The 25,710-nt window shown below is 41.5% G+C and overlaps 4 protein-coding genes across 4 annotated transcripts; 2 read left to right on the top strand and 2 right to left on the bottom strand.

Annotated features, from left to right (window-relative positions):
* Nucleotides 1-105: 105 nt before the first annotated feature.
* On the bottom strand, nucleotides 106-3,651 carry LOC306971680 (uncharacterized protein; the record flags this gene model as incomplete). Its single annotated transcript, XM_079568027.1, has 18 exons — nucleotides 106-295; nucleotides 363-445; nucleotides 603-769; nucleotides 885-1,022; nucleotides 1,094-1,208; nucleotides 1,283-1,411; nucleotides 1,493-1,587; nucleotides 1,653-1,716; nucleotides 1,786-1,845; nucleotides 1,916-2,037; nucleotides 2,193-2,278; nucleotides 2,351-2,471; nucleotides 2,570-2,696; nucleotides 2,766-2,872; nucleotides 2,964-3,075; nucleotides 3,143-3,317; nucleotides 3,383-3,497; nucleotides 3,579-3,651. 18 exons carry the CDS (start codon nucleotides 3,649-3,651, stop codon nucleotides 106-108), a joined length of 2,079 nt encoding a protein of 692 aa, XP_079424153.1.
* A 4,385-nt stretch (nucleotides 3,652-8,036) lies between these two features.
* On the bottom strand, nucleotides 8,037-9,202 carry LOC306971309 (interleukin-17 receptor A; the record flags this gene model as incomplete). The annotated part of the gene is made up of 3 exons (XM_079567549.1): nucleotides 9,140-9,202; nucleotides 8,962-9,057; nucleotides 8,037-8,884 (listed from the first exon to the last, which is right to left on the bottom strand). The coding sequence occupies exon 3, from the start codon at nucleotides 8,871-8,873 to the stop codon at nucleotides 8,037-8,039; it is 837 nt and encodes a 278-aa protein (XP_079423675.1). The 5' UTR covers nucleotides 8,874-8,884; nucleotides 8,962-9,057; nucleotides 9,140-9,202.
* Nucleotides 9,203-12,905: 3,703 nt separating this feature from the next.
* LOC306971308 (troponin I, slow skeletal muscle-like) lies at nucleotides 12,906-14,106 on the top strand (the record flags this gene model as incomplete). The annotated part of the gene is made up of 7 exons (XM_079567548.1): nucleotides 12,906-12,916; nucleotides 13,043-13,046; nucleotides 13,131-13,172; nucleotides 13,353-13,484; nucleotides 13,557-13,646; nucleotides 13,761-13,937; nucleotides 14,020-14,106. 7 exons carry the CDS (start codon nucleotides 12,906-12,908, stop codon nucleotides 14,104-14,106), a joined length of 543 nt encoding a protein of 180 aa, XP_079423674.1.
* Nucleotides 14,107-15,005: 899 nt separating this feature from the next.
* Nucleotides 15,006-16,350, top strand: LOC306972042 (troponin I, slow skeletal muscle-like; the record flags this gene model as incomplete). Its single annotated transcript, XM_079568485.1, has 6 exons — nucleotides 15,006-15,056; nucleotides 15,475-15,519; nucleotides 15,605-15,736; nucleotides 15,808-15,897; nucleotides 15,980-16,153; nucleotides 16,237-16,350. 6 exons carry the CDS (start codon nucleotides 15,006-15,008, stop codon nucleotides 16,321-16,323), a joined length of 579 nt encoding a protein of 192 aa, XP_079424611.1. The 3' UTR covers nucleotides 16,324-16,350.
* Between the last annotated feature and the right edge of the window lie 9,360 nt (nucleotides 16,351-25,710).

Below are 25,710 nucleotides of genomic sequence, written 5' to 3'. Positions count from 1 at the left end.
GACTTGAATGACCATTATGGTCACTAGACGAAGCTTTACACACATACAGTATAGTTAATCCATCAAGAAAGAATGTTTGAACACCACAGATCTACATTTAACAATCTAAACAATTTGTATAAAGGTTGGCTCAGGCCAGTTTTGGTGTTTTTGGGGGTCTACCGCGTTAAGAGACAAAGAGGGAGCAATAGGGTGTGGTGATGCCAAGGACAACCGTGCTGCCAAAAGTCCCATTCGGACACAACTGTTTGTATCTCTGTTCTGAAGGATGCCTGCAATCAGTGCACCTGCAAGGCTGTATCAAATGTTGGAGTTAGAGTCACAAAAATGCTAAGATGTAATACTTGAATTTGTTTTTGCACCTGTCTCCAGCTCCTGACACATTCATGGTTTCTTGAGCTGTCACGTTCAGGGCAGGATAATACAGAGCACCAAGCTCTCTTTTCTGTCAACACAACAACAACCAACAACTTCATGATGCAATAAGTCACAGACTTTAAGTTATAAAAGGTACTGTGCAAAAACCATCCAATCGTCGACTTAAAAAGCCAGAATAAAGCATAATAGGACCTTCCAATAATATGGTCAGTCAATAAACTTACTCTTTCCTGTTTTCTTGGTTGCAAATTAATTGACCCCACTTTATGTTCTCCACAGACCAGCACTCCATGGGCTCCCAGGGTCACGATCACACTGTGAAGATGCTCCAGCAGGGGGCGGGAGAGAGCCACAGCAACTTTTAATGTTTCCTCAAGTGAGTCTGGCAGTTCTGTGACACCACATAACATATGAGAAAACCACATCCTCAGTGTTCTCTTCTCGCATGTTGCCAATACCTACGTTTAAGGTGATATAAAAACACATTGGAGTAACTGCTAAAATACCTTTAGGTACTGGGATGCCTAGAGTTTTGTTCATGGAGTACAGCTCTGACAAGTTTGGAGAGGCATAGGACAGGGATTTCCAGGCCTCAGACAGAAAAGGTTTGCATGCTTTGTCTGAATCTGTTGGCTCGTACCACACTAAAACAGACACAAGTAAAGTAAAACTATGGATATATTCTCCACATTATCATTTGCAGTGTAATATTTACCATTAATATGGTGTTTCTTTGCTAGAGAACAAACATAGTTGATCGTTGTAACTGGAAGGTTTCCGTCAAGACCCACAAGAGTAGAACATGAGAGTTGATTTTCAAACTGTGACACCTAAAATAAACATTATAATTAAGTAAAGCTCAGAGTGTAATGCTTATGTTATACCATACAGTAGGTGTGCACACATATTGTTCTGTGATTTGTTGGTGAATGTCCATGTCACCCAGTCCAAGGCTCAAGTCCCCGTTGTCAGTGATAACAGCGCAGTAAGTGGCGGTGCTCTGTTCCTTTAGCTTCACCACGCCACTAGTGTTCTTGCAAAAAGACAGGAGTACTGCAAATTAGACTTTTTAGACCTATTGTAGTATAACTTGGCTCAATTGGTGATTATCTACCATATGTTTGCAGTAATTGAAGACAGCTTCACTGTGGGAATCATTTCCTGTAGCTGAGATGAAAAGAGGACAGTGGCCTAGACGGCTTAATGAGTCTAAAAAAATAGTATTGTAGATTAGATCATATTTACAGTGTTCAATATAGAAAACACTGACATACCCGCAATGTTTCGTCCTACACCACCAAATGACTGGCAGACACTTCCTGGATTAGTTTGTCCAAACTGTGAAAGACACAACCTGATTTCAGTATATATGCCAGTTTGCAGTTAATGTTTTGAAACTGGTCTTACAAGCAGTGTTTTTGTTTTTCCTTTAGCAATGAAATCCACATTTATTCCTCCTATTACAACCTGGAAAAGAACAAATATCAAATTTTGCAACAAATATTTTTTGTCACATGTTGTTTTGGGGACTACTAACCACATCTGATTTTGTATCCAAGTTTCCCTTTTGTTGAGATGTACTCCTTGACTTTTGTCTTTTTGACAATGCACTGGCTATCTTACTGCCAACTCTCGCATTGTTGTGAATGAGAGCAATGTCTGGTACAGTATCAAGGAAAGGAGGGTGAATAGATGGTATATACACTTATCATTTTCATCCATCAGAACCATTTGGCTTCTGTTTACGACACAATCAGATTTGAGCCAACGTATTTAAAGTTATTTTATGTATAAAAGTTGTGTGTATAGGATACTGGCTTGAAGGGACTTTCCTTTTGTCAGTTCATTGACTTTCTGCAGAATATATGGCGTCACGTCTCTTCCTGTTATGCGACTATCACTTAACAAATCAAGCAGAAAACATTTTTTCACAATACTGTGATATCATCTCGAAGTAGATGGGTTTCACTACCTTGCCTCCTTCACTGCAGCTTGTATTGCGTCCTCTATCTGTTGCCCTGTTGCTGCCTGTTGCACTGGGATGGGCACAGCTAGCAGGACCCCACTTTCAAGACCTAGAGACAGGGTGCTGGCTAATAGACACAACAAGCCAGGAAAGCAACAACAAAAAAACATCAACTAAATGTCTGTAACAAAAGGATTATTCTTAAATGATCATACCAATAAGTACCAATAAGTTCTGCTGCCTCCTCTGGGGTGCAGACATGATGTGGAGAATTAAAACCACTTTGAGGAGAAAAGAATGCTGGAAAATGTTTAGAAGATCCATAGGTGGCAACACACACGCCCTGGGTCTCCTAAAAAAAACAGTGTTGTAGCAAGTCAAGTAGAAAGCGCATGACTTTAGCTACATTAAAAACACTTACGAGAAATTCCAGGGTGCGGCCTATGTCAAGAATGGACTTGACACCTGCTGAGACCACCGCAATAGGGGTACGACCCAACTCTGTTAAGTCTGCACTGATGTCTAGGCCTAAAAAGAGACACATGAGCATGGTTTGCCAAAAATATTGAACAACAATACTGTATAGTGCAAATTATATTGTGAGGGAATGATCTAATACTGTTTTCTCCATCTCGATGGACTCCTCCTATTCCCCCTGTCACAAACACTGAGATGCCAGCTCGATGTGCTGCTATCATCGTGGCTGACACAGTTGTACCGCCTGACAGTCTCTATAAACAAAGAAAACATTAATATTCTTTTCATTTAAAATACGATTTGTGTACCCGTCATCCTCACTTTGCTGATAACATAGGGCAAATCTCTTCGGGACACTTTCACTGGTGTCTTGAACTGTGACAGGAAGTCAAGCTCCTCTGAAGACAAACCAATGTGAACTTTGCCTTCTATTACTCCAACAGTGGCGGGGGTCGCTCCTTCAGCCCGTACAATGGCCTCCACTTCTGTGGCTGTGCTGCAATAAAAGTCTTCCTTGAATCATAGTATTTCAGACAATAACACCTACATTTAAGTAAGTACCTCAGGTTGTGTGGATAGGGCATGCCATGGGTTATAATTGTGCTCTCAAGCGCCACCACGGGTTTGTTATCCGCCAAAGCTTGAAACACAGATGGATGAATTCTGAAGAGACTGTCTAAAAAGCAAAACATGTTCATATTGTGGACTAGATATACAAGCATTCTGTTCATATATGTGTGAAGTGACTAAAAATTACCATGTTTGCCAAGCCTGCAGTGATGGCTTGAAATCCCTCGTCTCAAGATAAGGCTGCAAGCTCTATTCATCATCCTCAGCTCTGCACAACTAGGAACATTTGCAAAGCTATTCCTTTCATTCATTCATTCAAGCTTTATAAAGGACACAGCAAAATTAAGCCGATAAAAGTAAGAGAAAGAGTTACATCATACATTATTTACACATATAGGTAAGTAATCCTGACCAACTTTTTTTTTGGGCCAAAGCTTGTATAATACAGTTAGACTGATTCAGGACTCTCCTCATCTTCAAATTAATATTTTTGGCAATTTCAGCATCAGACCAACTACACAAACTGTCAAAGGTAGGCATCTAATGCAATATGCCTGTTTATAAAGCATGTATTATACATCTCATGCATTTAGACATGCAAGACTGGTAAAATTATAAAAAAAATAACTGCTCTTTAGTTCTCTATTCATATATTTATCCATATGTTCACTGTCAAACGAGAGCCACATTTGTCTCAAAATGTTATGAAATCCTTGACTGTGTCATCATAAAACCATTCTCCAATTCTTTAGGAACCTAAACGTAAAATCTTCAACTGTACCAATACGGTTTACCTTTACACTTTACAAGTTTACACTTTACAAGTTTTGTTGACAAGCTTCTCAAAGCACAAAAGTACACTGTAATCATTATTCATTCCTTCCACACTTGGTGGTTAGACGCTATTGTAGCCAGTAGGTAGACAGAATCGAGGCTGCCAATCTGTGCCATTCACACACTTGATTCATACTAATAGGCAAGGTGGGTGAAGCTGTTGTGCCCAAGGATGGACATAACAGCAGCCTGTACCCTGTACTAGTTGGCGCTGGGATTCAAACCACAGACAATTAGATTTACGGACAGTCTTACCAACTGAGCCACTTTCACTGTGTATAGCCTACAACAGTGCCAGTGCAACATCAAGGCAATTGTAGAGTAAATTAATTCTCAAACTCCCTCATCCAACAAAAGCCAAGGACAAAACCGACAGGCCTCTTTCATATCAAGACAAGCTCAACCGTCAACATCCGAAAAGTGGCCTATGACCCCAGTTAAACTTTCACAAACCCCAAATTGCTGTATCTGGAGTTACAATGTCTGTTCCAATACCCTATTTATCTGATGGACTTATTGCAAACAGTTTGCACACATGCCTCAATAGGTTGAAAGCCACTGTTTGAACCAGCCTTTTCGGCGGTAGAAGCCACCGTTAAATTAAAATCCAGCATATTTTTGTCAATCTTCGAACACCCGGCTGTGTGTTTTCTGTCGCTGCATTCTCAAGTTCGATTCGGCCTTTGTGAGCCCTTTCTTTACTGCCGTTGTAAGGGGAACAATCCCACCATCCAATCTCCTCTTTTGGGGCCACTCTCTCAAACTGACAGAGAAATTCCACAGCTCGGGTCAGTATTGCATAAATTCTTCCCATTTGACCTAATTCATACCCTTAAACTATACATCTGCACAGAAGCCAGAACAAGCACAAAAATAAAAGACCTGTATTTCTAACAAGGCGGTTCAAAAAGACCTAAAACACAAAAAGCAACACGAGCCTATAAAACGTAGACATGCTTACCTTCCCCACAGACACAAAAATGCTAAAACTTTACCCAGAGAGTTGAACTTTGACCCACAAATGTTTGCACAGCCCTAAAGCATTCAGCCCAGATGTGGTGCTCAAACCTATAGAGGAACTGCATCCAGTAAAACTTCAGATACTGTTGAAATTACTTGAAACTTTGTTCGACTTGTAATTCTTCACCTTCACAAACCAAGTAATCAGTAAAGATCAAGCATTGTCTTACATGAGAGTTTCAAAGAACTAACCCAGGACTATTGTGGAATAAAACAGATCTAATCTAGCACCAAACTTGTCCTAGGATTGAACCAGAACCAAGTCAAGACTTTATTTTTCTCTGTAAGACTAAACACAGACAAAACAAGATCAGGATAAAATAATCTACACACACTCTGAAATAATAGTGAAATAAAAAAGATCACTCAGTTATTCTAAGCTGCAATCATGGCAAGGCAAATCATGGCAAGGCAAATTTATTCGTAGAGCACAATTCATACACAAGGCAATTCAAAGCGCTTCACAGTTGCATAAAATTACAAGAAAGTAGAAAGAATCAGTGAAACATCAACATAAAAATTAATCAATTACAGTAAAAGGCAAGAGTGCAGATAAAATACTTTCAGTTGTCACATGCATGGGTAAAAAAAAAAAACTGTTTTCAGCCTGGATTGGAACATTGTCAGGGTTGAGGCCTTTCTCATATCCTCATGAAGACTGTTCCAGATTTTAGCTCAGGGCCCGAGATGGTTCTTATGGCTCTAAAGACTTGTGCACAAGCAGAGCTGTTTTAAATTCTATTCTCTGAGAGACAGGAAGCCAGTGAAGGGACCGGAGCACTGGACTAATATGGTCATATTTCTTGGTTTTTGTCAGGGCTCGAACAGCAGTGTTCTGGATGTACTGCAGCTCTAACAGCTCGTTTAGAGAGGCCAATGAACAGGCCGATACAGTCGTCTAACCTGCTGGAAATGGATAAGTCATAGAGCCAAAACGCATTGGCAATGATTTTATCTCATCTCGCCATGTATTAATAAAGGCTTTTTATTATTTCTACTTTTGGAGTGCCTCAGTTTGATATTTTTTTTGCCGAAACTGATACCTGCACTGAAGAGCACCCAAAGGACAAAGTTTTACACAACCTCACAATTTGTTCAACTGGATGGATAAGTCTTTTAAAGGAATAGGCCACCGTTTTTACATACTAAGATATGTTCTTGCCTCACTTTAGACGTGTTAATATATCCCCGTCTGGTCTTTGTCCGTGCGCTCTGCCAGACAAACGGAGCACATACGCAGCCTCTCCCACATGTCACATAGCTCCGAAAAAGCTCACGATAGAAGCTACCAAGCTCTTCCACGTGTTCCCTATTTAAATAAAGTTACGTGAAGTGTTTTCATGCGAAGTATATTTACACAGAAATGTAACGTGTCGATTTTATAAGCAAATAAAAAGGGGGACTATATTGTGAGGCGTAATGATACGAGGAGCAAAACGTCCGCGTAGTAACTCCTAAAGACTTCCCCCCGCTCACTTCCGTCAATAACCTTTAGGAGTTACTGCGCGGACGTTTTACTCCTCGTATCATTACGCCTCACAATATAGTCCCCCTCTTTATTTGCTTATAAAATCGACATGTTACATTTCTGTGTAAATATACTTCGCATGAAAACACTTCACGTAACTTTATTTAAATAGGGAACACGTGGAAGAGCTTGGTAGCTTCTATCGTGAGCTTTTTCGGAGCTATGTAACATGTGGGAGAGGCTGCGTATGTGCTCCGTTTGCGTGACAGAGCGCACGGACAAAGACCAGACGGGGATATATTAACTCGACTAAAGTGAGGTAAGAACATATTTTAGTATGTAAAAACGGTGGCCTATTCCTTTAAGTTTACGTTTTGACACTATTTCTCTGATCTTAGCAATGTTTTTCAGATGGCAAAACACTGCTGATATTATTTGCTTTGAAGGGACTATACAGAGTTTAAAAATGTTGAAATTATGTATTTTCCTCCCCCTACATGTTCCAGCAATGTCCTAAGGGTGTAGAATGAGCCCAGACCTGTTCACCACAACTGCCTCTAAAATCCTGCACCTTCACACAAAAAGGTGTTAATTCTGGTCCGAAGTGCCGTCATGCACGAGCTTAATATAGAAGGTGCAGTTACACGTATGACCTGAGGTGGCAGTAGTGAGTATAAAATGGCCAACTTGCATCTTGCCCTTTTAATGTGGCTGTTTAAGTTCAGGTCTGAGTCCATGATTACAACTAATTTTCTAACCTGATTTTTTGGTTTTAGAGAGAGAGACTCAAGATGGCTGATAGCACTTTCTCTTTGTGTCTGTGGGCCAAAAACAACTATCTCAGTTTTGTTATAGTTTATTTGGAGAAAGTTGTTTTGCATCCACAAACTGATCTGTTGGATGCAGTGACGGAGTGCATCTACAGGCCCATGTTCACCTGCCGTCAGCGACACCGAGAACTGAGTGTCATCTGCGTAGTTGTGGTAAGATTATGTGACATTGTTATGTACAAGATGAATTAGAGGGGTTCCATGACTGACCCCTGGGGGACTCCACAAGTCATTGCAATTTTGTCTGAGACACAGTTGCTAATTTCAACAAAGTACATCCTATCTTTGAGAAAGGACTTGAGCCAGTTTAGAGCAGAACCAGAGATTCCCACCCAGTTTTATAACCTGTGAAGTAAGATCCTGTGGTCCACTGTGTTAAAGGCAGCGCTCAGGTCCAGCAGAACTAGAACTGAGACTTTGCTATTTAATCACAACAACATCACAACAACAACTCTGGGAGTTCCAATTGCTGTGCAGACCCCCACCTTGCAATTCACAATACACTCAGTTGGACTTGTTGCTCGCTTAAAGGAACTGTATCCGGCGCACAATCACTCAGTCTCACAATGTGTCCTGGCTTATCTTGAAATACAGAATCAGGAACCGAAGCACTGTCAATGTCTGTTTCTGAAATATCCATCAACTCTTCTTCAAACCATTGTGGATGCTCTACTTGATATGCATGAAAATCCTCAATGGCATTTCTTAGGGCTTTTCCGGTGGGACAAAGGTGATACTCATCCGCAGAAAGCCCCTCTATTCTATTCACTCTTCCTATCTCATGTTTTTCACAATCCAGAATCCGGAAAAACAGCTCTTCAAACTGCTTCATCAGCTTGTATCGGACCGTGATGTTAAACGGTAAGGGCACATCATCTTCAGTGGAGACGTCATCAAAGTAAGCGACGATATATTTTTCGAAAGACGTTGCTTTGACAAAGTTGGGCACCATGAGGCATAGAGCGGGGACAAGCATATCCCCGACAGTTGAGAGAGTGTCCTCTCTTAGCTGGACCCGTTGGCCCGTGCACATAGCTCTCCATTTGGCCTGTACACCTCTTGAACAAAGTATCAGGATCTTGTCTGAGGACGTCTCTATTTGCTGCCTGTGCCATTCAAGCCACTGTATGCCCCCTAGCATGCCCAGTCTAGTGGAGTCCAGCATGTCCAACACAACCTCAGTGCCACATTTAGCCATTAGGAAACTACAAAGCTTCAGGACTATGTTTTTGTATAAGGGATGGTCCAGGGAGTAAATGATGAGGAGTCTTTTTCGCTGTGCCTTTTGGGTACATTGTGGAGTGGCGTTATCAGCTATTTGTGGAGGCATCGCTGTGGGTGCTAAAAAAAAAAAAATAGAAAAATGGAACAATGTGTTTAATATATATCATATGTTAATCTTTGAGCTGTAGGCAAACCTGTAACAAAGGTCCTCCACAGAAGATAAGCCAGACAAGCAGAAAAAATGACCACTCCGAAAACGGTTTTCACAATCAGTGTACGAGGAGAACCCACTAAAAAAAAAAAAAATCGATTTGCATAGTTAACATGACATGAATTTATGCTTTGATACAAAAAAGAAAGCAAATAACTTACAAGAACAGTCCTTAAACGGTTCTTCCAGGGACCAGCAGTGGTCCTTGCATTCTTTGAAAAATGGTTGGATCTTTCAATTGAGCAGAAACAAAATAGTTTTGAAAACAAATCTCTGGATTTGGCATAAAACATGATAACCAAACACATACCTTTATTACGATCTCACACTGTTGAAACTGTGACACACTCAACTTAAATATCACATTGAGCAACGTTCTGTTTCCCTAAAAATACGACACCAAGAAATACATAAATCAAATAAGTTCACTGACTTTACTTGTTAGGTGGGTAACTACCTTCGGGACTCTCTTGGAGGAGAACACACCGGGGCTTTTAAGATAAACATCATACTTCTCTGAAAACTCAGACGTGTTGAAACCAACCACAATAAACACATTTTTTTGTTTCCAGTCAAGAGAAGCTTCGGTCGTTATCAATGGCTGCCAGAGACTTCCTGGAATAATACAGAAACATACACTTGAATCTAGATCTTTGATATGTACAGCTAAAGTCAATGTGTAAAAGATCACCATTTTCACGACACTCTTGGGTGTCTTGTATTATCTTGTCATCACATCCTCCACACAATACAGAAATTAATATCACTCTCAAGGCAAAAAGTGCAGTTATTATCACTTCAAAATGTTTTTTACGATCTAAAATTACCAGGGATGGAAATGTTCTTCATAATCCTATAACGCCCATGGTCAGGTATGTTATAAACTGACACCTTGTATGAATGCTCAGGCTGCACCACCACACCATCAAGAGAAAATGTCCACTAAGAAACAATAAACAAAATAACGCTCAGTTTAGACAATTATATAGATCAAAAATTGGGGAAATTGATGTAAAAAGAGTGTTACCGGCTCAAACACTGGATTCAGGCTTTTCACCAAATTGTATGAATACTCCATACACAACGTCTGATTGTTTTTTTCATCTCTGACATGTATTTGAGATCCACGAAGGGTCCAAATGCTGACTTTAGACAGAATGAAGATTTGCAACATTTGGTATATCAAAGTGACTAAAGCACATGTAAGAGTGTGATGTACCAGTAGCAGGTATTGTCCATGACACACTTAAAACCGGTATGAATCGGTCTCTCTCCAGGACGACACTCATCACCTCTGGTCCCCACACAGGTGCAGTCGGAGCGCTTTCTCTCTCTGCTTTTACTGGCTCTGAACAGTGTCCTTATATTGATACGAGATTCATTTATCATTCAAATATAATTCAAAAAGAAATAGAAAAGCCCTTTATAGAATCAGGAATGTTTAAAGTAGATATGGCCCATGTTCTCTCTCTCTTTTTAAATTATAATGTTGATGGAAACTTCCTGTGGTGAGTATTAATCATAGCACCAGTGATGTGGTAATTTTGTGAAGAATAGCTGGATAAAGGTTTCAATTGTATGTCCTAAGTGACACAGGAAGAGGTTATGTTCAAGTAAAAAGAAACAACATGTACTTCAAGCAGTGATATACAGAGTGAAGGTACAAAATATCTTAGTTTGTTTTTCCTTATCAAGAGATACAGTAGAACACAGAGTAGCAGTTGATATTATTCTGTAATAAGCTTTACTTACTTATACTGCAGTTGTCAAGACCCTATAACACAGCCACCATCAGTATCACACTATCATCTGTTTATCTATTTATATACTTTACAACTTACGGGTTGAGCGCAGTCCACGGGTTGTTTAAGAATCCTGAGAGAATAAGAAACCGTTAAGCAAAAGTAGACGAAACAGAAAAGGGTCATCGTGGCAAACATTACACATGCAAGTCTAAAGTATGCATCCACCTTTTGACCAGATACAGACTGTTTTTGATCAGATAATGGCATCTGAGCTGACTTCCTGTGATGTCACTGTGGCTTTATCATGGTTATATCATGAAATTCAGCTTCAAAGACCAAACCAATGTGACAATAGTATGATAATAGACGTTAGCAATAGCAATACGTTTGATGATGTTGATGAGTAGGTGAGCGTGTCTATGGAATCTGCTACTCATATGAGAACAATATGTTAAATGTTCTAGGGACTACAGATGGAAACTAGCATCCCTGCTATAATCTGGCATATTTACAGTGCTCATGTGCAACTGTTCATTAATATGCATTGTCCCTATCAAATAAATAAATACATAAATCTATTGTTTAGTTGTAGACAAAGACTATGAAGTTAATCTAACAGCTCGTGTTTGATATTCATAGAGGATTTGCCAAATGGGTTGCATATGCAGATGAATGTAGAAGAAAAAGGACTTTAAGATAGTTGAAAGAAGACTTTTCAGTGATACAATAGCATGACTTGCATAAGGATTCAAGCACAAAATGGTACAATTTTTATACAGTAGCGCACATATTCAATATACAACTACATATTTAAATTGACTGCAGATCTAAGTCAGAGGAATACAACAAAAAGCCAAACAATAGGCTATAAGCGCTTAACAACACATGTGGCTTGCGCCCCCAGTTGTATTGTCTTGGTCCCCAACATGATGCTAGTGCTAAGCACAAATACCTGTTACTTTGCAGAGGGATTAACTGTCTTCTAGCTGTCATCACACTGTGATATGGATGTACTAGTATTATGTGCAGTTGAAGCATAAGCAGAACAGCTAATAAAGCACTGATTCAAACATAAAGTGGTATTTTCATCTGTTTAAATACACAACAGTCACAGTTGCACCAATGGTCTATTTATACAAACAAATTGATCTCCGGCCTCGTCTGCTTTGATAACAGGTGATAAGCTGGAGCTAACAATGCATTTTAAAAGCAGCACATGCACACAAGCAGCTGACAGACAGGGCACCGCGTCATATTCTGAGCTATGTTATCACTTGATTTGAATGTGAGTTAGCACTACACAGGGATGCTAGTCTGCACTTTAGTCTAGGCAAAGCTCAAGAGATATTTCACCAAAATATATTTCTTTATTTTGATTCTTCGAAAAGGTAAGTCTTACTTTGGTTATAATGAACATGTATCATCGTTGACGTGTGTCAGCACAGATCTTTCAATATGTGATTCTTCCCACTTGACTCGTGCGACACTTCAGCCTTTATGGTGATCTATTTAAGCTCTGAGCAACGCAATGTAACATAAAACAGAGAATTGTGATAATCAGGCATTTGACCTGTAGAATAGCTTTAAGGTTAATGGATGTTAAATTGGATTTGAATGAATATACTGCAGTTGTAAATAAAAAAGGAGATACTTTTAAACTTTTTCTATAACACATGATCTGTTTTTGTAAGTTTTCTTCTACATTTTGAAAGTTGTAGTACTGTAGTATTTTTAAAAGCATGTTGAACTCTCAAATAATAGAGATGAGGATTGGAGAATGAATATTGAGGATGAATATTTTTCGTAAAAGAAGTTGTAGGCACTACGTGACTCTGATTAAACTAACAATGAAACGTTTTTCACATGTTATTGAACAAACAGTTCTGTAAACAATTGTACATTTGGCTCGACAACAACAGGTCGGCACCAGTGGTCGGACAATGCAGCCAAATATAGCTCCACACTGGCTTCAGAAACAATAGCCAAGATTACTACAAATCTATAGGGGTATTGAGAATTGACATCAATCTGAATGCTCCAGAGGCCAGTTAATGGATAAATGTATTACAGTTTTAAATAGACAAAACAAACTTTTAATTGATTTAAACTTCTGTCTAATGCTTTGTGCTGCTACTGGAATTGTTCTTTTGACATTTGACCACAGGTCCTGTGAAGCTCTGCCATGTCTGAGGGGTGAGTAGTCCACATATAATAATAAAATCTCATCCAAAGGGGCATATTTATTTCATTGAGTTATTTTTTTTATAACTTAATAAAAATAAATTGTTGTGTTTTTATTGCTGCACCCTGTTCTTCAAGTCCGGTAAGTCAAAGTACATTTTATTTTCAGCCATAAACTGTGCATAGAGTAGACTGTAGTTTAACTGATCTTTTTCTTTTTCTATAGAAAAAGACAAAATATTCAGCTACTCGCAAACTGCTTTTAAAGGTGGGTGCTCATGAGCTTAGTAACTGGGTGGAGTGTGATGTTTCTGAACATTTATTTGATAACAATCCTTATTCCAAGATTGTTTTACTGAATCTTTGAAGGATTTTCCACAGCCATACTAGAACAAAATGAAAACTGCGACCATTTGAACAGATACCTGAAATGTAGAATGTCTTGCAGTCGAAATTGCTGAAGAAGGCTGTGGCGATGCTGGTGGCTGAGAGAGACGAGCAGAGGTGTGCTATAGAGCGAGCGGTGAACCAGAGCTTCCCTCCGCTGCAGGTGTCTGGTCTTTCCAGTCAAGAACTGCAGGTACTAAGCTAAGCCACCTGGGATAACTGTAAATGTACTTCACATTCATCACTGTTCACTGGTCACTGACAGGAGCTCTGCAGAGACCTACATCACAAAATGGATGTTGTAGATGAAGCCCGGTATGACATGGAGGTCAGAGTGGCCAAGACTGACAACGAGGTAGGCCTAATATGAGACAAAAGTGCAAATCTATTTTTAACTAGTTGTTGCAGTACTTGAAATATCTGATGTTGTATGAATTGATGAACATTTAAACAGTTTTTTTTTGTACAGATCCAGTCCTTAACACAGAGGGTGACTGAGCTCAAGGGCATAAAGAGACCAAACCTTAAAAGAGTGAAGAAAACTGCAGACGACATGTTAGGGGCCTACAACGACCCCTCCAAACTGAAGAAGGCCGATTTCAAAGTCAACCTCAAGACAGTGGAACGAAAGAAAGAGGATGAGAAGGTGAATAATGACCATGTTGTTTGACCTAGTAACGGATTGATTATTCTGCTTCTAGACCTAAACTAAATGTGTGCATTTCCAGAGGGAGGAGGTGACGGATTGGCGTAAAAATGTAGAGGCCATGTCGGGTATGGAAGGTAGAAAGAAGCTGTTCAATGCTGGACAATAAGCTCAAGGCCATACACTGAAGACTTGACACAACTGAAACACGTTTTTAATTGAAAAAGCCATGTTAAAATAAAAGCCTTTTAAGATTACAACATACCTTGGAGTTATTTGTCTTCTCTTTTCTACCAGGTAAAAGTAGACAACAACTTTTATATTCTTATATACAACTGAAGCAGAAGGAATCCCCCACTTCAAAACATCACCGAAATGGTTCTGTTTCTATATTGAAGTTCAAGATACTTTTCAACAATGACATCTTCATCTTATTGTTTTCATGCAACAAGTGCACTGTACAGCAGGAGGTGCTCTTTGTCTTCAAAGAACTGTCTGGTAGTTTCCTTTACAGTGAAACAAAAACAAAAAAAGCCTGCTTTATTGTATTTGTTTTGCAGGTAACCTTTTTAATTATGGTAAAATTAAACTGATCATCATTTGTTTTGTGGAGCAGTCCTCTTAAGGTTTAGTTAGTGTCAGTTTATGATGACATTAGTATCTTAATGTTAACATACTACACTATTGAATCTCCTTTGAGCTTTTGGTGATGACAGACACAGCTCCACACAGCTTACCAATAGACAATATGATTGAATTATTGATTCAAGCAAACAATAATTCAATTGTTTACTATGTTGGCCAGTTTTGTCCCAATAAAATTGTTTTGTTAATTCATCTCAAATTGCCTTTTTATGAATCCTAAACACTTACAGTGAGGAAAATAAGTATTTGGTCAGTTCCCCATAGACTTTCTATTGGATTTCGGCCAAATACTTATTTTCCTCACTGTAACTCGTGACTTAAGGCCTTAAGTGTCACTTGAAGGAGACGGGACTTTATCACTGCTGGAGAATCCCACACAAACATTCACACCTCAGACATGTGCGGTGGCGACGCATTGGGAGAATGTTGAGGACAGACCTGGTCTATTTTAACCGCTCACAGCAGGACCTCAATGTATATAACTATCCACTGTTCACGCAACTTAGGGACGGAGCAGAAAGTCAGTCTCACTGTACAAGGTAAGGCATTATTATCGTAACAAAAGGGCATTATTGGGCTTTATTGATGTTCATTTTGACAAGAAGTGGATCCATCATTGCGCTACTGTTGAATTATGTGTATTCTATTATTTTTTGTATATTTTAAGCCGAAACTGCAACAGCGAAAATGTCTGATGTGTAAGTATTAATCAATTAAGCAATTAAAATGTGATACATGTAAACTGTATTAACACTGCTTTTTAATGTTTTGTTTTACTTTTTTGTTGTTTTAATTCATACGTTTTATTCAGGGTAAGTTATCTCAAATGCAAACATGTAACAACAGAATATATGAAACAACTCTGCTGACAGAAGATATCTTGATTTCACAGAAGTCAAAGCCAAAGATTTCTGCATCACGCAGACTGGTTCTGAAGGTATGACTCATGTGCCCGCGAAATACATGACATTTAAGGAACATTTTGCTTTGTTTTACTGATTTTTTTTTTTTTTTGTGCTCAGACTAAAATGTTAAAGAAAGCTGTGACCATGTGGGAAAATGAAAAGCAGCTCAAAAAAGATGAGCGTGACCGAATCCTGAACGAAAAAGTCCCGGTGCTGCAACTGTCAGGCCTCTCATTAGAAGAACTACAAGTAAATCTGTTCATAATGTAGCTTTAAAATATCATCACTGAATGAGGTGCATAAGGACTTGTTATCCACAGAATCTTTGTAAAGAGCTACATAAAAAGATGGATGTTGCAGATGAAGAGAGATACGACATCGCCGCTAAAGTGTCTATAAATGATGTGAAAGTGAGTGATGTGGAAATGTGATGTAAAATTTAACTTTTTGCAGAGAGTGTGTGCTTTTCTTTCCTTTCCTTGATGAAAACAGGTGCAGGACTTGTCTCAGAAGATATATGAGCTGAAAGGCAAAATGAAAAGGCCAAACCTGAAGAGAGTGAGAGTATCTGCGGATGCTATGCTTGGTGCTTTGTTGGGATCAAAGGTCAAAGAGTCTGTGGATTTCAAGGCCAATCTGAAGACTGTGAAGAAGGAAGATGAAAAGGTGCTGTAAACACACACACACACAGAGGTGACATGATCAATAGTCATTTCAGTATCAATTGAAATATCTTTGTTTATTTACAGAAGGAGGAGGTGACTGACTGGCGCAAAAATGTGGACGCCATGTCTGGTATGGAGGGCAGAAAGAAGCTGTTTGATGCTGGACAGTAAAAGCTCCAATAGTTGAATTAAAAAATATCTTTTCACACCAAAATGAATCCAACATGTTGTATATAATCCCCCAATTAATGTGTCAAAAATAGTTACAAATACAAACTATTGGAGATGCCACAATGTGACTTGTGTTCTTAAACATTTGCACATATTACATATTAGATCTTGAAGTAGATAGAAATACTTAAAAATATCAAAATACACAACAGAAACGACTTGACTTGACTCGAGTCCAAAGACCCAAAAAGATTTGACTTGGGACTTGCTGTTTGTGACTTGAGACTTAACTTGGACTTGAGGCCAATGACTCTCAATGACTTTCTGTGACTTTGTAATTATTATTTATTTGAGTGAAACTGTTGAAAGATCAGGATTCATTGCATAAAAGTGCGGCATCTACGTTTACATAATGGTAATAAACCACATGCTTTTTCAGCCTCCCGAGCGCGTCTAATCAATACAGCGCAAAAAGACACGAGGAAATATGACGTGTGTCTTTGGATGCATTCAAAGTTGTCTACAGTAAGTGAAAGGGTGAAGATTCCTTGACATTTATTAAGGACATGAAAACGATGACATGAAACAATGGGCCCAGGCCCCTGTCCCAGTCATTTTGTACATAGACTGGAGCATTTAAAATATATATATATATATATATATATACTACATTTTGTAGCTATTTGAATATTAATTAGACTTTAAATCCAAATCCATTACATTTTAAAATGTTTAATTTTAGCCAAAATTTAAAAAATCGCTAAATCTTGAGAAAGCACTTTATATTTTAAAGTAGATTTAACACATTTTGAAAAGAAGAATTAGGCTTAATGCTGACGTTTGACTTGACTTGACTTGACCCCATGACCAATTGACTTGGACTTGCTTGGGACTTGGACCTTCACGACTTGGACTTGACTCAAGACTTGCATTTAGTGACTTACTCCTACCTCTGCCAGTTATAAATCTATGGCCCATACAGATCCAGAGATTCTCAAAGGGCTCCCCTGTCGTCCCCCAGAAGGCTTAATTCATAGATTCAAAGCGACTTTCTTCTTTTTTTATATGGTATTGAAATTGAAATCATGTGCTTTACTAAAGCACATGATTTGGTATTTTTCTGCTTTGTACACATTTTGTGCTTTACACACTTACAAACATAATTGATGGCCCCTGTAAAACTTTGAATTAACCAATATCTGATTTTCTTGAAGTTTATCTTTGATTTGTGCTATTGAAATAATTGGAGTATCATGTCCACAATATAAAAAATTACAATGCCGGGCAGATATACTGTAGGCGTTTGATGGACAATTACATAAAGCCTATTTTACGTACCGTCGATGCATTCCTCAGGGCACTAACCAAAGAGACTTAGCTTCAGTAAAAAACAAATGTCAAAAAATGTAACTTTTTAATCACCAGTGTCTCTAATATTTTTATTTTCAACAAATATAATACACAAGCACCACAGGACAATTCTTCGTACATGCTAGTTTGTTTATTTGTGATTTGTGACACATGTCAAGTTACAACGTTAATGCTTAAACATTGGGTACCAAGTACCATTTGAGGTGTGTTCCCTGATGAGTTTGGAGCGTAACTAAAGGGTACAGAGAAACTTCTCAATCAAATTTAGGGGTGAAAGATTGGGAAGCAAACGTATGCACGCAAAAAGGGGAGGAACACTTTTCAGCAAGACACCAACAGTTGACGTGGAGTGCGTTTACATCAAGAAACCTCCAGTGTCAAACACTGGAGGCGAAGTGTCTTGCCCAAAGACACAACAGTGTGCACCAGCGGGATTCGAACCGCTGACCCTCCGGTCATAAGACGACCCGCTCTGCTTTACGCGCCACTGTCACTGTTAAGTGTCGCTGTTTAAAAGTGGAAGCCGCCAGTGGTAGACAGGCGATGGCCGAGAGTCTGTGGGCAGCAGCTCGGCGCACCAACAGGTCTCCGGGGCTAACTTCCTGGTGCCAAGCACACAGTGTCTGCGTGGGCACGGGTTCAACTCCACAGTGCTTTGCTGGCCAGGCCAGTTGTGCTGTTGCTTTAGGGTATTCAGCTACGCTGTCCAAACTCATGAAAGGAACATTAAAAATAAAGGACTACCATAAGTAAATATAGCATAAGTAGATCATAGCATCAGTGTTTGATAACTTGAATGAGCATGTGCGAGAAATCAACATCAACAAACATATTCATACAGTGTTACATAAAACAGAAAAAAAGTGGTTTTGACTGGAGACATGGCTGAGGACACCTCAGTCTTGACAACAGAGTAACTAAAAGGTGACGTGAAACTTCTCAATCAAAGGGGGCAAGGGGTGAAAGATTGGGGAAAAAAATATCAACACAAAAACAGAAGCAAATGTTTTCCGCAAGACACGCACAGTTCACGTGGAGCTCGCTAGGTCTTGCTGGTTAGAGGGGGAAGCCGCCAGGGGTGGACAGGCAATGGGCGAAATGGTGCCCAGATGAAAGTCTGTGGGCAGCAGCTCGATGCACCAGCAGGTCTCTGGGACTAACTTCCTGATGCAGAGCACACAGCGTCTGTGTAAGCATGGGCTCAACTCTACAGCGTCAGGTGCTTCGCTGGTTCATCGGCCTTGGCCAGGTCGGTTGCACCATGACTTTAGGCTATGAGGCTACGCTGTCCAAGCTCATGTGAGGAAAAAGCTAAGGACACTTCAGTCTTTGGTGGGAGACAGGGCTGAGGACACTTAAGAGTGAGGAGTGCCAGCAGACATTAGAGGCAGGTCAGGCAGGTCAGGAGCGCACGCAGGGAGCAGAGGCAGGTCAGGAGCACCCACAGACTGCATAGGCAAGTCAGGAGCGCCCGCAGAGGCAGCTACGGTGGGTCAGAAGCACCCGTTGAGAGCAGAGGCAGCTCAGGAAGTTCATGAGCGCCCGAATAGAGCAGAGGCTGGTGCGATGGGTCAAGAGCGCCCACAAAGGCAGGCCAGGGAGGTCAGGAGCACCCGCAGGTCAGGAGTAGTCCTGAGGAGAGCTACAGGATACATGAGACCTGGGCCTTGACCAACGTTGAGCTGAAGAAACAACCTAAATGCAGATGCAAAGCGACACTGCTGAGACAACAGCCAACCACAGAACGGGCACACAACAGCTATCTGGAACCCCCTTCCCCGGTTCCTGCACATAGGGTTGGTTTTGTTGACGCACCTGGCGAAACTGTGCTCAGAAAAGCGTATTCATCGCTGCCCAGCTTGTCACACGCAGCATCCTCATGCCACGTAAAGTCACGCCCTATTTTAACACACGCTATCCAATCACGCGCTGTCGTTTACTGCTGCATACTATCCCGCGCTGTGCTACCACTAGCTGTACCCTCACGCCCCGCAAAGTCACACCCTGTCCTATCCCACACTGTGCGACCACGCGCTGCACCTTCACGCCCCATAAAGTCATGCCCTATCCAATCCCGCGCTGTACCCTCACACCCTATAAAGTCATGCCCTATCCTATCCCGCGCTGTTCCCTCGCGCCCCATAAAGTCACGGCCTATCCGATCACGCGCTGTTCCTTCACGCCCCATAAAGTCACGGCCTATCCGATCACGCACTGTTCCTTCACGCCCCATAAAGTCACGGCCTATCCGATCACGCACTGTTCCTTCACGCCCCATAAAGTCACGGCCTATCCGATCACGCGCTGTTCCTTCACGCCCCATAAAGTCACGGCCTATCCACTGTGCAACCACGCGCTGTATCGTCACGCCCTGTCCAATCAAATCTATACCGAACTGAGCTCAGTGAAGTGAATTGTCAACTTTGGTGTGAGTGCACCTTCCCACGCTTTCTCCCTTCACCCATGTCCTCCCTGTACTATCTAGTCACTCCTGTACTCTCACGCACTGTCATGTTATGTGATGTCCCATCCCGCCCTGTCATGTAACACCCTATCATACCATGCGCTGTCCCATCCCGCCCTGTCATGTAACGCCCGATCCAGTCACACCAAAGGCGTCCAATTCACTTCTCTGGCGACAAATTCAACCTCTAAATCCCCGCCATGACTGAGCACATTTTCTCCATTTCGACTTTACCCAAATCTAAAATCTTCTTGAAAAAATTAGGATGAGAATGCAACAAAAGTGACGACAAAAAACGTAGCAAAACCAACAAGGGTGATGAAAAAGCAACAAAACGATTTAAAAAACTAGACAAAAACGCAGCAAAAAACGACACATTTTAAGATTTGGGTAATGCCGAATAGGAGAAAATGTGCTCGATTACGGCGGGGGTTAAAGAGGTTAACATCTAAGCTATGTTCGCTAACGATGCGTCCCCAAACCCCCAACGTGCAGGATACCAGGGTGCGGGGTCCAGAACAGCCGTCGTGTGCCTCGTCCTGCGGCCGCCGCTGTCCCGCAGCGTCGCGTTTGCATCTGCATTAAGTTGTTTCTTCAGCTCAACGTTGGTCTCGGCCCAGGTGTCCTGTATCCTGTAGTTCTCCTCAGGACTGCCGCTCTTTGCTTCAGTGCTCCTGCTTGCAAAGTAAATTAATGGGGGCCGATCTCTGCGGGGCAGGAGCGCCCATCGGGTGCAGAGGCAGGTCAGGGATGTCAGGCAGGTCAGGAGTTCCTGCAGAAGCAGGGCAGGGACGTCAGGAGTGCCCAAAAAGAGCAGAGACAAGTCAGGAGTGCCAGCAGACATTAGAGGCAGGTCAGGAGCACCCACAGACTGCATAGGCAAGTCAGGAGCGCCCGCAGAGGCAGCTACGGTGGGTCAGAAGCACCCGTTGAGAGCAGAGGCAGCTCAGGAAGTTCATGAGCGCCCGAATAGAGCAGAGGCTGGTGCGATGGGTCAAGAGCGCCAACAAAGGCAGGCCAGGGAGGTCAGGAGCACCCGCAGGTCAGGAGTAGTCATCCTCATGCCACGTAAAGTCACGCCCTATTTTAACACACGCTATCCAATCACACGCTGTCGTTTACTGCTGCATACTATCCCGCGCTGTGCTACCACTAGCTGTACCCTCACGCCCCGTAAAGTCACACCCTGTCCTATCCCGCGCTGTGCTACCACGCGCTGTACCTTCACGCCCCATAAAGTCACGGCTTATCCTATCCCGCGCTGTTCCCTCACGCCCCATAAAGTCACGGCCTATCCTATCCCGCGCTGTTCCCTCACGCCCCATAAAGTCACGGCCTATCCGATCACGCGCTGTTCCTTCACGCCCCATAAAGTCACGGCCTATCCGATCACGCACTGTTCCTTCACGCCCCATAAAGTCATGGCCTATCCGATCACGCACTGTTCCTTCACGCCCCATAAAGTCACGGCCTATCCACTGTGCAACCACGCGCTGTATCGTCACGCCCTGTCCAATCAAATCTATACCGAACTGAGCTCAGTGAAGTGAATTGTCAACTTTGGTGTGAGTGCACCTTCCCACGCTTTGTCCCTTCACCCATGTCCTCCCTGTACTATCTAGTCACCCCTGTACTCTCACGCGCTGTCATGTTATGTGCTGTCCCATCCCGCCCTGTCATGTAACGCCCAATCCAGTCACACCAAAGGTGTCCAATTCACTTCTCTGGCGACAAATTCAACCTCTAAACCCCCGCCATGACTGAGCACATTTTCTCCGTTTCGACTTTACCCAAATCTAAAATCTTGAAAAAACTAGGATGAAAATACAACAAAACCGACGACAAAAACGTAGCAAAACCAACAACAAAAACGGTGATGAAAAAGCAACAAAACGATTTCAAAAACTAGACAAAAACGCAGCAAAAACGTAGCAAAACAGATGACAAAAACGCAGCAAAAAACGACACATTTTAAGATTTGGGTAATGCCGAATAGGAGAAAAAGTGCTCGACTACGGCGGGGGTTAAAGAGGTTAACATCTAAGCTATGTTCGCTAACGATGCGTCCCCAAACCCCCAACGTGCAGGATACCAGGGTGCGGGGTCCAGAACAGCCGTCGTGTGCCTCGTCCTGCGGCCGCCGTCATCCAGCAGCGTCGCGTTTGCATCTGCATTAAGTTGTTTCTTCAGCTCAACGTTGGTCTCGGCCCAGGTGTCCTGTATCCTGTAGTTCTCCTCAGGACTGCCGCTCTTTGCTTCAGTGCTCCTGCTTGCAAAGGAAATTAATGGGGGCCGATCTCTGCTGGTGTGAGTCTGGTGTAGCAGAACCCATCTTCCTTGTGCCACAGATACGTCTCTTCCCATACAGCCACAGAAATTGATATCTGCTCCTAACGTACAGGGATCTGTGCACGTCACACCTGTGCTCCTCTGTACACGTTGCTTCTGTGTGTTTGAACAACCCCCTTCTACAAAAAAACATTTCTGAAGGCTTTCTGAAACCCCGGAGAGCGTGTTCAGGTGTGTTTCATGCCGCTACTGTCAGAAGTGTGTAAATAAAGAGGTTTTCTGCCCTTGTCGACCAGGAGTGGATGTCTCTCTTGAGAAGCTGACCGCTTGAATATGCTAATTAACTATGGAATTCTGTGATGTAATTTTGGAAACACATTTTGGAATGTGCACATTACTGTTGCTGGGTTACAAGATACAAACGCTTCCGGGTACTAGCAGACCTGCAAATATGTGAGGAAAAAAAACATAAAAAACTCTTAAAAACAACCATCAATATTTCTGAAACTCAACGGAGAGTTACTGAACTTACTTATTTCTCAGTTTCATTAGCCAAAAATGCCGCACCTACTGCTGAAAAAGTAATATTTACTAAAGTCACTACTTCCGGGGTTAGCGTAGCTGCTGCGCCGTTAGCATTTATCTCCGGTAGGTTTGCAGTGATGCCATACTCTCTCCATTTCTGGATGGTTAACTGTACTCTGAGAGATGTTCAAAGCACTTTTTATAACCAAACCCATTTATAAAAAAAAAATCTAAATCATGTATACATTTCATTTCACTTCATGATTATGTGTCTTTCACATAAAATATCAATTAAATATAGGCCTATTTATGTTATGGTCCATAGCATGGGCGTAGGTTTGCGTCACATCTCTAGAGTAGAAAATATCGGTCAGCCACCAAGAAAACTTACCTACAATCTCAAATTCCATCGTGACAAAACGATTTACAACAAAGTAAATTTGATTAAACAAACACAAATATTGATCACCGGATGTCACAAGGATATGAGTTAATAACCAACAGTAGGGGGCGCTGTCCTGCCACCAGTTTCTCAGAGAGAAGAAGATGCAACTCGTTCAAGATCGGGAGCGGGACCTGAGCATGGACCAGAGGAGTAAAAGTTTCCAACACACCGCCTGCTACTCGAAAAATATAATAATAAAATAAACAAAAGCAGCGTACATCATGTGAGTATACAGCGAACAGAGACAACACTTATTTTAAACAAGCTAGTTGATAATTCCGATTCTGCGTGCCGTTCTCTGCTGTTCGTCAGCAGCCAACACCGGAAGTGGTCTCGTAATTATGGTAAAATGCCACTTGTCCTGTAGACGATTGCACATGAACTCCACCTCATCTCGTATTTTCCACTGGGAAACTGAGATACCCGAGTTCCCGAGATGGGATAACTTTTGACCTTAAACATGACAGAGAGCAGCGATAATACGATTTTATGTCTTTTAGCTGATTGTTCCCATTGACAGTTCAATCGATCAATCAATACTGTCAGTGATTATGAAGAAGTCGACAATACTTTTTCCCCGAACAAAGCAGATGCAAAGTAGCAGTAGTTCAGTAGTTTGTAGACGACTTTCTCACGGGTATTTATTTTTTGTTTGATATTGGTGTTTTTTTTTTTTCATTTCTTTTTTTATGTTTCACACAAAGCACTTGAACACGACGGTCTCGTAATTTCCATTTCACAGCTGGAAAGGAACATCTTTACCAGTGCACATGAAGGCAGCATTGGGCCTCCTCTTCATGTGGTACTTGGCGTGAGCAGAAATTGTGCACTTGTAGATGATACATTGATGATACATTGACACAGGAATAGAGATTTGCGTCTGTTTGTCGTTTGTCTGTGTGCATGCATTTGTTTGTCCTGATACTGAACCTGCAAGACAATTCTACTTACGGGTACTAATAAAGTAAACCTGACCCTGAACCTGAAACAACACATGGTGTGAAAAGTTTGAGAACCACTGCTGTACAATTTTGTATACGACTTTGTTTCAGCCTAATCATCGTAATGTCTTCAACACAACATAATGTTCAATTTTAAGTCATTAAATTAAGTGTATCACTTTTATCTGATAAATTGAAATCACACCCAAAGCCTGAAAAGAACAGTTTTCATCCATTCACAGATACACAAGTAGTTGTGAAAAACTCGGTGAACTGTAAATTTTAGTGACGTCCTGTGCAAGCGTCACCAGACACGGGGCTATCTCTTTTTTCCATTTCAATTGTTATTGATTTTAATCAATATTTAATTTTTTGTTTCAGATTTGTTACCATGGCCAGTGCCACCTGTCAGCTCTCAGAGGACCACTTTCTCTGCTCCATTTGTCTGGATGTCTTCACTGAGCCTGTCACAATACCCTGTGGACACAACTTTTGTAGAGGCTGTATTAATCAGCACATCTCTACCAGTACTGACTGGACTTGTCCCATCTGTAATGAATCTTTTAACTCGAAATTTGAGCTACGAGTCAACCGTTTCATCTCTGAAATGGCAACTCTGTTCAGACAGTCTCAAGACAAAGACGACGATAGCTTAGAGTTTGAAGCACTCACTGCTCCAATATCAGAGGAAGTCCCATGTGACCAATGCACTGAACCTAAACAAAATGCGGTAAAGTCCTGCCTGGTTTGTTTTGCGTCGTACTGTGAGTCTCATTTAGAGCCACACTTTGACATGATTGGCCTAAGGAGGCATCAGCTCATTGAACCACAGGGAAACCTGGAGGATCGAGTGTGCAAACAGCATGACAAACCTCTGGAGTTATTCTGCTTGGACGATAAAGTGTGCGTCTGTGTGCTCTGCATGTGCTCCGATCACAAGGGACACAATGTGGTGCCTCTGAAGGACGCCTTTGAAGAACATCAACAGAAGCTGAAAGAGTTAAAAACTCAAGTCCAAGAAACAATAAAGGAAAGAAAGCTAAAGATTCTGTTTCTTCAGCACTCGATGGAAACAAGTAATGAGTATGCTGAAAATGAAATTGCGAGGAGTGTGGACATTTTTAGCAGTATGCAGGAGAGAATGGCGAATGCCCTTGATGACTTAATCACTGAGATGACTGAAAGGACGACTAACGCAGAGTCGTTGGCAGGTGAGATGATTCAGATGCTCGAGCAAAACATTGTCCTGCTGAGGAAACAGGGCTCTGTGTTGAAGCGGGGCTTACTCATGGACGACCACCTGCACCTACTTCAAAACTTCTCAGAGATGACTGACAAAATACCAGCCAAAT

This window comes from Gobius niger (assembly GCF_951799975.1).
Source record: "Gobius niger genome assembly, chromosome: 12".
In the NCBI taxonomy this organism is placed as follows: Eukaryota; Metazoa; Chordata; class Actinopteri; order Gobiiformes; family Gobiidae; genus Gobius; species Gobius niger.
This window is presented reverse-complemented; position numbering and strand designations above follow the sequence as displayed.